Source organism: Berghia stephanieae, chromosome 6, assembly GCF_034508935.2.
Source record: "Berghia stephanieae isolate SIO BIC M18660-M18661 chromosome 6, UCSD_Bste_1.3, whole genome shotgun sequence".
Lineage (NCBI taxonomy): Eukaryota > Metazoa > Mollusca > Gastropoda > Nudibranchia > Aeolidiidae > Berghia > Berghia stephanieae.
Genome location: NC_088365.1, coordinates 57,221,022 through 57,233,521, shown reverse-complemented (window position 1 = coordinate 57,233,521; position 12,500 = coordinate 57,221,022). Strand labels below are relative to the sequence as shown.

Below are 12,500 nucleotides of genomic sequence, written 5' to 3'. Positions count from 1 at the left end.
TGGGCTATTCCAGTCTTCCCTTGGAATAGACCTGAAAGACAAATTTCCCCTTGGGGATGAATAAAAGGAATTTTATTTTATTTTTATTTTTATTTATTTATATATGAGATAGATGATAACTTTGTGTCTTTTACTTACTTCAGGCCTGAACCGATCCAGTAGTCAGGATAGCACAGGAGGTGGAGTTGGTGGAGCCGGCGACTCCCTAGAACGGAGTCAGGTGGTGGCTGTAGGAACAGCTCTGCCCACAGCTTCTTTGCCTGCCGGAACTCACCAGGGACAAGTCATGGTAAGTCTGTTTATTAATTTGTTTATTTCTTGGGGTTTTTTTTTTTTGGTTTCCATCTTGTCGTGTCTATCTTTGTGGATAATTCTGATCCATCGCTTCAATCTGGTAACATTTCGGCCATGGGGTCTTATGGTATGACACTCGCATTGGAAGGTCTTGAGATTTTAGTCTTGCTTTGAGCGTTGCATTATAGTTGAGTCCTTGGAAAAGGCTCTTTACTCATATTTTTTCATCATACTGAGGCTATTAATGTTGTCTCTGTCGGAAAAAAATGGTAATATCGCCTAACAGTCGTCATGTCCCGTCCTAAATGTTAAATGTTGCTGTTAGCCAGGGACCCCTTGTAAAGCACGTTGAGCACTTTTAGTGGATATTACGCTATATAAAAGCTCAAATTAAAAAAAAATAATTTTTTTATATATGAAGACTTTGTTGACAAATTTCGTAGAACTTTGGGCAAAGCAAAATAAGCTAGTCCAATTCTATAAATCAGGTGGACAATGGAAATTTGGCACTAAAGCACATAGTGTAATGACTTTACAACGTTATTTAGGGTAAATTGGTCACTTACAAACTTTCTAATAATCAGATATATCTCGTTCTTGCCATGAAAACTATGAGTGAGCAGGTCTATATTATAATATGACCCACCATACCACTCTGGTATTCTGTCAGAATAGACTACCGTAGTTGAGGGTCATTTAAATCGATCGATATTTGAAGGACGCGTTTTCTGGTCAAATATTTAAATACCTGTCTCTCCAGAGTACCGCAGTTAACGAGTTAATCGCATAACACAATGGAATCTGCTTAACTCTCTCCTTACCAGCCATTTTCAGGATTTTCACCAAAACTTCACATCCTACTAACACAAAAATAGATTTTTTATCACTCAATCACAACAGCAGTAAGTTCTTGTCATACATAATTTCTGTAGCAATTCTTGCTCTATACCACAATGTTCATTTTCTTTACATTTTATGATGTACAAGAGAAATTTGAATAAGAAAAATGTTGGTTGTATCGTAACGAATGTGACTATTTTCCTATAGTTGGTATGGAGAGGGTTAAAGCCTATACTCTTAAAGTTCATCATCTGATTAAAGTCAATCTATCTTTCTTATCCGGCAGTGTTGGCTTGATCAGGATTTTCACTGATTTTGTTCATGGTTGAAAGTCAGAAAAATATTAAAGTACAATAACACTGACAACAACGCCGACTATGACGCCGATGATGGTGATGATGATGATGATGATGATTATGATGATGATGATGATGATGATGATGATGGTGATGTTGATGATGATGAGGATGGTGATGATGATGATGATGACAACGATGATGATGACAACGATGATGATGTTGCTTATGATGATGATGTTGATGAAGATGATGAGGATTATGATGATGAAAATGATAAAATTAGAAAGAGAGAGAGAGAGAGAGAGACAGAGAGAGAGAGAGAGAGAGAGAGAGAGAGAGAGAGAGAGAGAGAGAGAGAGAGAGAGAGAGATGATATGTATATAGAGAGAGGATAGTGTACTTATGAATCTGAGAGTTGGTATATTTGTGTTTGATCAATCATTCAATCAATCAATCAATCCATCCATCCATTGATCAATCAATCGAGCAATCAAGCAGTGTCACGATTAATTAAAAGATTAATCTGTCATCCACTCAGTTAATCCATCCATCAATCAATCAATCAATCGGTCATTCTGTCAGTCAATCTACTAGTCAAACTATCAATCAGTCACTTACTCAATCAGTCACTCAATCAGTCACTCACTCACTCACTCACTCACTCGCCCACCCACTCACTCACTCACTCACTCACTCACTCACTCACTCACTCACTCACTCACTCACTCACTCACTCACTCACTCACTCAATCAATCAATCAATCAAGCAATTAGTCTCTCAATCAGTCAATTAATCAATCAATCAGTAAATAAATAAATCAATCAACAGTCAATCAATGACTCACTCAATGAATAAATAAATTAATCTATCAATCAACCAATCAATGAACCAATCAATCAATCAAGAAGTAAATCAGCAGTCAGTCAGTAGTGCCAATATCTATTAATGAATCGAAAATTCAGTTCAATCATCAATAATCAATTTAAGAAACTAATCAGCCCATTAATTTGTTTGTTTATTCGCCATCTAATCGGTAAATTAACAAACTTATCCGTCCAGGTAAATTAAATAACAAATCAATCAATAAATCACAAACGACTGTAATAAAACAACAACAACCAACCAAACAAGCCAATCGAATAATCAATCCATCTGATACAACCAACCATATGTTATTATTATTATTATTATTATTATTATTATTATTATTATTATTATTATTATTATTATTATTATTATTATTATTATTATTATTATTATTATTATTATTAATATCGTTCTCCTCCTCCTCCCCCCAGTGACTTTTGATCTTACATTCAATCAAATCACAGAGGTGAACGAGTCACATCCTCCTCTTCCTTCTCCATTTCTTTACATAGTAATTGAATTGTACTCATTGCCCTCTCTCTTCTATTACCGATATGGGAAAAATTATCAGTCTTCTTCCCTGATGTGATTTATTATTTTTTCGGAGGGGCGGGGGTTACCCGGAACAACTAAGCAGGGGGGGGGGGGGGGGGGTGGTTGCTGTTTTGCTTTTACATCTGTTGTACTTTAAGCTTGTGAATCAATGTATATTTTTTCATACTATTTTCTTTTCTTTTTTCTTTCTTTCTTTCTTTTTTTTTTTTTCGTTGGGGCATAGGAACGAGGGGGTCGGGATGAAGGGGAAGAGCTGTGCTGTGTGTATGGGGGGGGGGGGGGGGCCCATATTAATGCTGTAGGAAGGGGGGGGGGGGAGGGGGAGGTGTAACCATAGGGACTCTATTTGCTTCCGACAGCAAATTTCCATTTACAGAACATGATAGATTGCCGGCGGAACCTATGACGGTTTTCTCACTGTCCCCCCGGTACAGGTTTCCTAAATCAGTCACCACGTTCTTCATTCATTCATTCGTTTATTTATAAATCCGTAGTAATAATAATAAATTCATTTATTTATCAATTGTATGGCACTACATACATACAGACATTCACACACGCTCGTAAACACAGATTCTGATACACACACACACACACACACACACACACACACACACATATATATATATATATATATATATATATATATATATACATACACACACAAACACACACAAACACACACAACACACACATACAGACACATACACACACATACATACACACTCAACACACACATACAGACACATACACACACGGTAATTTGACGTTGTGACAACATCGCCATGAGATTATAAGAATTATAAGCTTGTATTGGAATTGTTTATCCTTTAAAATATATCATCCACGATAAGCAAACAATATTTGTTATATTTAGTCAGTATCTCTTTGACCCCTTCAACCCCCCCCCCCCCCCTTTCCTCTCTCTCTCTCTCTCTCTCTCTCTCTATCTATCTCTCTCTCTCTCTCTCTCTCTCTCTCTATATATATATATATATATATATATATATATATATATATATCCCTCTCTCCACCCCTCCCTATCGTCCTTTCTCAATGTCTGTTTCCTTGTTTTTCTTTCTTTTCTTTTTATTTCTCTCTCTCTCTCTCTCTCTCTCTCTCTCTCTCTCTCTCTCTCTCTCTCTCTCTCTCTCTCTCTCTCTCTCTCTTAGTTGTTTCTTACTTACTAATAGCGCAGTCTAGGTTTTTATTTTATTTTTTTTTTTTTTGCTCCCCTGCAAAACAGGATAGCTACAAGTATTTTGTATAGGACCGTCCTATCCAAAAGGTAGCAGGCAATTTCAAGTGTCAATTTAATGTTGCAAGAAATCGGCTCTCGGGATATTTTTTTTGGCCTGCTCTTGGGTCTATCTGTCTCAATGATTTTTTTGTTTTGTTTTTATTGTGGATTTTTTATTTTTCATCATTGAAACCATATTGCAAAAAAAAGTAAATTTTACCACACTCTGCAATGCAATGCAGCATTTTGATTTTTTTTCAAATATTTTAAAAATTTCAATTATATTCATGCAAACTCTTTACAATTTTTATGTAAAATTTCATGGTTCATTTCTTGTTTTAATGATTGATTGATTTATTGATTGATTGTGAAGTTATGTGGTCTTGTGGTATGATACTCGGTTTCGGATTGGAAGGTCCTGGGTTCGAGCCTCGGGCATAGTTGAGTCCTTGGAAAAGGCTCTCTACCCACATTCTCTCACCGTACTCAGGTGTAAAATGAGTACCTGGCCGTTGACAGCTTTGTCTTTGTCCGAAAAAATTGTAATATCGCCTAACAGGCGTTATTTCCCGTCTTACATGTTGCAGTTGGCCAGGGACCCCTTGTAAAGCGCCTTGAGCACGTTTGGTGGCTATATAAAAGCTCTATTTATTATTATTATTGATTGATTGATTTTTTGAAAAATAAAAACACATGGGGACAGAAGTAACATTGTGAAATGCGATATCACCGTATGAAAATTCGTTATATAGATCTAATTTATATTTTATTCATGGACATATTATTATATCATTGTGGCCATCACAGGAAAGATAGAAGGTAAAAAAGTAAAGGTAGACCAAGAAAAACATATTTGAATAGTTTGAACAGCTGGGTGACAAAGAAAGAGTGGTGTAATATTAGTTTTCTGGGGCTATCTGATCAGAGAGATGAACGGCGTACCATGATCACAGATGTCTGGCACAGACTTGGTACTTGAAGAAGAAGAATTATATCATTGATTTTTCGTGTACTTCTTTAATGAATAATAATGTGACATTGGATGTAAGCTTCAATTTAATTACAAAAACAGATCAAATGAACGTTTCGGGTTTCCCCTTTATCAACAAAACAGGATGAATGAAACACCACAGATGAATGAGATGAGATGATGTGGTAGTGGCATAGTTAAGATTCATCCTTTTTTGTTGATAAGGTGGAAACCCGAAACGTTCATTTGATCTGTTTTTGTAATTAAATTGAAGCTTACATTCAATGTCACATTATTGTTTATTGCTTCGAGCTTCGAGCAGCAACACTTACATTACCTTGTATTTCTTTGGCTATATAAATGAAGAGAGTAATTGATATTTCTTTGCCCCCCTTCTCGCACCCCTTCCCCCTTCAGCTTACAGCCAAGAACATCCAGGTGATGCGTTCTATCCTTAGTCTGGCCCATTGCCACGGGGACATCTTGGGCACTGCCTGGCATTTGGTACTCACTACTCTACAGGTAACCTTTGACTTGATTGCATGAAACCATTGCCGCCAAAAGCCCTTTGTTGTTGTTGTTGAAATTTTCAACACCACCATCACCACCATTACCACCATCACCACCATTACCACCACCATCATCTTCATCATCATCATCATCATCATCATCATCATCGTCATCATCATCATCATTTAAGCGCTTAGAGTCTGGTGTCTCGGACTTATAGCGCTATTTAAGTTTTCAGCATCATTATTATTATTATCATCATCATCATCATCGTCATCATCATTATCATCATCATCACCATCATCATCATCATCATCATCATAACCCTTGAAAGAAGAATGTGGTTGTCACGGTTATGTCCCTTACGTGTGTCCAACTCACTAAACTTTTCTATTAGGACAATTCAAATAGAGACAATATTATTTCATAGGGCTTAGTGAGTTCCACAAATGAATGAAACACAAAAAAAAACAATACGGCACAACACATCTTTGTTATTGTTACTCAGTTATTTATGAAAAGGTCTGAAGTAGGTTGTAAACACGTTCATTCCATACTGTGGCTGAAACTATTGCTTTCAACAATACATTTTATTCATTGTTATTTCCCTTTGCTCTCTTCTCTCTTAAACTTTTATTCATTGGAAAAAAAAACAATATTAAATCTCACCCCATGGTATTGTTATGATGTTTGCTGGACTCAGAGACCTTTTATAGTCAAAGTCAATTATTATATGTTAATAAGTCTTCCCCCCCCCCCTCCCCCCTTTTTTAAAAAAATAATTTAAGCTTGAAATTTAAACCCTCCGATGGGCTTGTCTAAAAATTATATACTTATTATTTACAATAAAGAGTTGAAAAGAGCAAGTAGTGTGGTGGTCGTAATTTTTGATTTTGTATTGAAAGGATATGGATTCAAATAGCAGGAATTCTCATCTTATGTTTTCTTGTCATGATCATCCTTTATTTCTTTCTTTCATTCTTTCTTTTTTTTCTTTTCTTTTTTTTTTTTTTTGGTTATGAACTATAAAATGGAAATTCTTCTCTTAAGATAATCACAAGTCTATAATTGATTAGGAATTTAAATAAAAGATTTGAAATCTTTAGAGAGAATTAGCTAAAATAAATACCTAACCTACAACTTGCTTTCTTTTCCTTTTGTAAAAATAAATTATTTTTAAAAATTATCCCTATTTTAACCCTTATTTAGCAGTGTTCTGATATTAAATGATTTCGGGCGCTTAAATGACCTAAATAGTGTCGAAAGTACCGTTAAACACCTAAAAACAAAAACAAAACAATATTAGATGATTTCACAATTAGCATTAAACTTACATTACCTTACTGAGTCTTTATTTTAAATCTGCTTCACCTTGTGTTTGTTTTTTTGGTTTAAAATTTTATTTTTATTATTATTATTTTTTAATTGTTTTTTTTTCAACATTTTTTCCCAGCACCTGGTTTGGATTCTAGGCTTGAAACCAGCCGCTGGCGGCAGTCTGAAAGCTGGACAACAAATCAATGACAGTAACAATAGCGTCATCACCACAGCTGCTATGGCTGACCTGCCCATCTTGTCGTCTATGCTGTCAAGATTATTTGAAAGCTCACAGTCAGTAGTATTCGTTGATTTCGTTTCTATAAATAAATAAATATATTTAAACATTTAATATAACACAGTTCCACAGATTTTCAAACCGAATTACAAACGTCCCCCCCCCCCCTTAAAACAAACATGTAATAACAGAGCATAGAGTTGTAATTCAGTATGTCCATTTTAAATTTACTTTATCTTTCTATTTGACGATCGTTTGCCAATTAATATGGGATTTTACGGTTATTGGATCACATTTTAAAAATGATTTTGATAGAATTCATGATTAAAACGAGAAAAGCATAATACAGATTTAAATGATTGAAATTTTTTTTTTTTAATTTTACTTTTGTGACGGATTGATGGAAACAGAACTTTGTTGGAACTAGATGGATTTAACCCTTTCCTTACCACCTGCAGCAAAATCGTCACATTTATTACGACACAATATACATTTTTCTTATCCAGATTTATTTTGTACATCACAAACTTTGAAGAATGATCTTTGTTTAATTAATAAGGACATAAAGTTGTTTTGTAGAGAGATTGTTTGAGTTTAAAAAATCAATTTGTCTGCTAGGTAAGCCTGCCATTTTTTTGGGAAAATACTGAAGATGATCGGCAAGGAGAGAGTTAAGTCACCCTTATATTTATTATATTGCTGTCATATTCTAGAGTCAGGTGTTTTTGTTTGTTTGTTTGTTGTTGTTTTTGTGTTTTTTTAATTTGGGGGGGGGGGGGGGGGAGTATTTAGAAAATACTCACAATTTAAGATCGGATCACACTTTTTAGAGTACGAGTCAGAGAATCCAATTTGTACAGTAGCAACATGTGAAGTATCTGTATATATGAATATAATTTGAAATATTGTTTCAGGTACTTGGACGATGTGGCTTTACACCATTTGATTGACGCACTGTGTAAACTGTCCAGCGACTCTATGGAAGTGGCGTTTGCCAATAGGGTAAGAAGGGAGCTCTCTTTTATGTTGAGGTCAATGCTGAAGGGAGTATATTGAGAAGAAATGAATATTCTATTTATATTTAAAGAACAAAAAAAAAAAAAGAAGAAAAAAATAACCTCGAAGCCAACAAATATACTAAATCCAATTTGGAGCATTTGTGTATATATATATATATATATATATATATAGCAATATTCACTAAACATGCTCAAAGTCATCATCGTTTTCCTCCTCCTCCTCCTCCTCCTCCTCCTCCTCCTCATCATCATCATCATCATCATCATCATCATCATCATCATCATCATCATCATCATCATCATCATCATTGCTACCACCACCACCACCACCACCACCACCACCATATTGTGTATTCATCCCATCAGGAACCTTCGTTATTTGCTGTGGCCAAGTTACTAGAGAGCGGCTTAGTCAACCTAGGCAGAGTGGAAGTATTATGGAGACCTGTGACGGCTCACCTGCTTGAGGTGAGTACTCGCTACCCTTGTCACTGTCACTGTCACTCTGTCATTGTCTAGTCTGACCTGCCAACTCGAGTTAAATAGCAATAATTATGTTAAGGACAATAATAATAATATAATAATAATAATAATAATAATAATAATAATAATAATAATAATAATAATAATAATAGTAATAATAATAATAACAATAATAATAGTGATGATAATGATAATAATAATAATAAAATAATAATAATAATAATAATAATAATAATAAATAATAATAATAATAAATATATAATATAATAATAATAATATATAATAATAATAATATAATAATGATAAGATAATAATATAATAATATAATAATAATAATAATAATTAATAATAATAATAATAATAATAATAATAATAATAATAATAATATTAATAATAATAATAATAAAATATAATAATAATAATAATAATATAATAATAATAATAATAATAATAATAATAATATATAATAATAATAATAATAATAAAATATAATAATAATAGAATGATGATGATGATGATGATGATGATGATGATGATGATGATGATGATGATGATGATGAAAATAATAATAGTAAAATAACAATGATAATAGTAATGATACTAATGATTTTAAGTTAAGGAATTTAAATCTACGTATTTTCTTATTGTTATCATGTCCAAATAAATGATAGGTTGGCAGTCATCTTGTCTTCTCTTATCTTTGGCCAAATGCCTTAATTATGTTTATCAAGTGTACAACAGCTATTAATCTCCTCCGTGTCCTTCTCTTCTTTTATCTTCTTCCTCCTCTTCCTTCTGGTCGTCCGTCCTATCCTCCTCTTCATTCTCTTCTTCTCGCTGTTGCTGTGGTTGTTGTTGTTGTTGTTGTTGTTGTTGTTGTTGTTGTTGTTGTGCATCTTCTTGTTCTTCTTGTTGTTCTTGTTCTTATTCTTCTTGTTCTTCTTCTTCTTCTTCTTCTTCTTCTTCTTCTTCTTCTTCTTCTTCTTCTTCTTCTTCTTCTTCTTCTTCTTCTTCTTCTTCTTCTTCTTCTTCTTCTTCTTCTTCTTCTTCTACTACTACTTCTTCTTCTTGTTCTTCTTCTTCTTCTTCTTCTTCTTCTACTACTTCTTCTTCTTCTTCTTCTTCTTCTTCTTCTTCTTCTTCTTCTTCTTCTTCTTCTTCTTCTTCTTCTTCTTCTTCTTTTTAGAATTTTTCTTCCTCCTCTTATTCCTACTTACCCTCCTCTTCCTCCTTCTCATATTCCTACTACGCCCCCTCCTTCTTTTCCACCCCCTTCCCTTCCTTCCTCTTGCTTCTTTTATGTCTGAAGTTTATTTGTTAATAAATGAATAAATGATACAAGTCAGCTATCCCGGTCAAGCAATGGAAAAGAAGGTAAGTTGTTTCCCTTTGTCTATTGTGCTGTTGTTGATTTTCTTTTGTTTGTTTGTTTTGTTTTGTTGTTTTTAAAATTATTTTTTTTTATATGTAATCTAAAGATTGAATTTCTCTGACCATTCATGTGAAATGACATGGCTGTCCCTCGGAGCGTAACCATCATTAACTTAATATAGCCTGACGCTAGAAAACTCTAGGACTTATAGTTTGACATCATTTTTTTTTTAGGTTTTTGCACCGTCTAGTGAGTTGTCGTTAGTTGATTGGTTGATTCCATTGGTTGAACTATTGAATAGGGCTCACGATTGGTTTTCTTTTGTGGTCAAAGACTTGTCTTTTGACGTCATTTTTTGGTCAGTGTCAGGCTATAAGTTAACGATGGTTACGCTCGGAGGAGTCCGTACCAATCTCTGAAACGTGATGTCTCTGGATACAATGTTTGCCAGCCGTTTATTATCACCATTATCTTATCTACGAGATGTCTTTCTACTCATGTGTTTTGTTTTTTTTGACTACGAAACCATCTCTCTGTTTGTTACTTTTTATATTGGGTTTGTATGTATTCTTTTACGACGAAAAATTATCAAAAGTGAAATTCCACTAGTCCTTTTCTTTTTGAATGGGAAAAATGATATAAGATACACACACACACACACACACACACACACACACATATATATATATATATATATATATATATATATATATATATATATATATATGTATAATATATATATATATATATATATATATATATATATATATATATTATGTGACCCTTCGCCTCAAAACGGTATTAAGTCGGGATGGTTAAGATGTTGAAAATTGAATATATAACCAGAAATATCAGACTTGTGTTGAGTTTGTATGTTTTATTGAGGAGAATGGATACCATAGTGTAGGGTACTAATGCCAACAATTTATATTTTTGACCAATTTAACATTTAATTTGGCTTTTAAACATTTGGTTCGTTCCGACATAATACCGATTTGAGACGAAGGGTCACATATAAATATATATATATATATATATATATATATATATATATATATATATAAGAGAGAGAGAGAGAGAGAGAGAGAGAGAGAGAGCGAGAGAGAGAGAGGGGTAGATAGAAATACATAGATAGTGTGTATGCGTGTGTGTGTGTGTATGTGTGTGTGTTTGGGTTTGTGCGTGTCAGTGTGTGTTCTATCTCGTTTTCTTAATTGAGAAAAAACTATTCTTGTTATCCTGTTAACCCTCATGAATAGGCAAATAGGTGTTGCCTATAACAGACTTCTACGAGCTCCAGAATACCAGAACTGAAACTGAAACCCTAACACAAACAAATAGGCAATACTATGTCATCATTCATTGAATTTGACGGGACCAATAATCCAATTTTTTAGTATTGGATTTAGGTTCATTTTTCTGAAGTCATAAATTATAGGGATACCCCTTTGCCTGCTCTCAAAGAGAATTTTGTATTGTATGTTGCTCTTTCTTTCTTTCTCATTCATTCATTCATTCATTCATTCATTCATTCATTCATTCATTCATTCATTCATTCATTCATTCATTTGTTCATTCATTCATTATTTCATTCTATCTTTCATCCTTTCATTCTCGCTTTCCTTACTTATTTCTGTCTTTCCTTTTTTTTCTTTCGTTCTTGTTTTCCTTCTTTCATCCAGTCATCCATACATTCATTCATTCTTTCTTTCTTTTTCTTTTTTTCTTTCTTTCTTTTTTTCTTTCTTTCTTTCTTTCCCCCATTTCTTCCTTCCTTCCTGCTTTCCTTCTTTCTTTATTTCTCTCTCTCTCTTTCTCTCTCTCTCTCTCTCTCTCTCTCTCTCTCTCTCTCTCTCTCTCTCTCTCTCTTTTTTTTTTTTTTTCTTTCTTGCTTCCTTTTCCAACGTACTATGTCAAGATTTTAAACAAAAACTAAAAAAAAGCACCTGTGTCTTTCTTATTTTTTTTTAATGACAAGCTTATAACCAATTAACCAATTTCGCATTGACAGTAATTAATTCATATTTGGCTGAGTTAATCAGTTTCAAACGATATGTTCCCGTGGGTTTAAAACTTAAAAAAAAAAAATGGTGATTTGTAAAATAAGTAGATGCAGATATTATTTTGACACCTGGTTTTTTTTTCGCGATGTTAAACATTTTTGAGGCGTACGTCACAAATAATATATTGGGCATTACTGCTGTAGTCTGAAAAAAAAAAAACAACCCAAAAAACAAAACAAAAAAACCAAAACAAAACAAAACTCCCGCCCGCCAATAAAAAAAACCCCCCAAACAAACCAACAAAACAAACAATAAAAACAAAAAAAGCAAAACAAACGAAAAACAAAAAAAAAAACAAACAAAAAAACAAAACAAAAAAACCCCAACAAAACAACCCCCCCCCCCACAAAAAAACAAAACCAACAAACAAAACAAAACAAAAAAAAAATATAAAAACAAAAACCCAAAACAATAAAATAAACAACAAAAGAA

At 33.4% G+C, this 12,500-nt stretch overlaps 1 protein-coding gene across 1 annotated transcript in view; it reads left to right on the top strand.

Annotated features, from left to right (window-relative positions):
- The window catches only part of LOC144975323 (protein MON2 homolog), a 497,118-nt gene that overhangs the window by 28,742 nt on the left and 455,876 nt on the right, over positions 1-12,500 (top strand). The window contains exons 16-20 of the mRNA XM_078919294.1: positions 144-289; positions 5,484-5,588; positions 7,030-7,187; positions 8,046-8,133; positions 8,517-8,618. Coding sequence (XP_078775420.1) covers positions 144-289; positions 5,484-5,588; positions 7,030-7,187; positions 8,046-8,133; positions 8,517-8,618 — 599 coding nt within the window. The remainder of the gene's footprint in view (positions 1-143; positions 290-5,483; positions 5,589-7,029; positions 7,188-8,045; positions 8,134-8,516; positions 8,619-12,500) is intronic.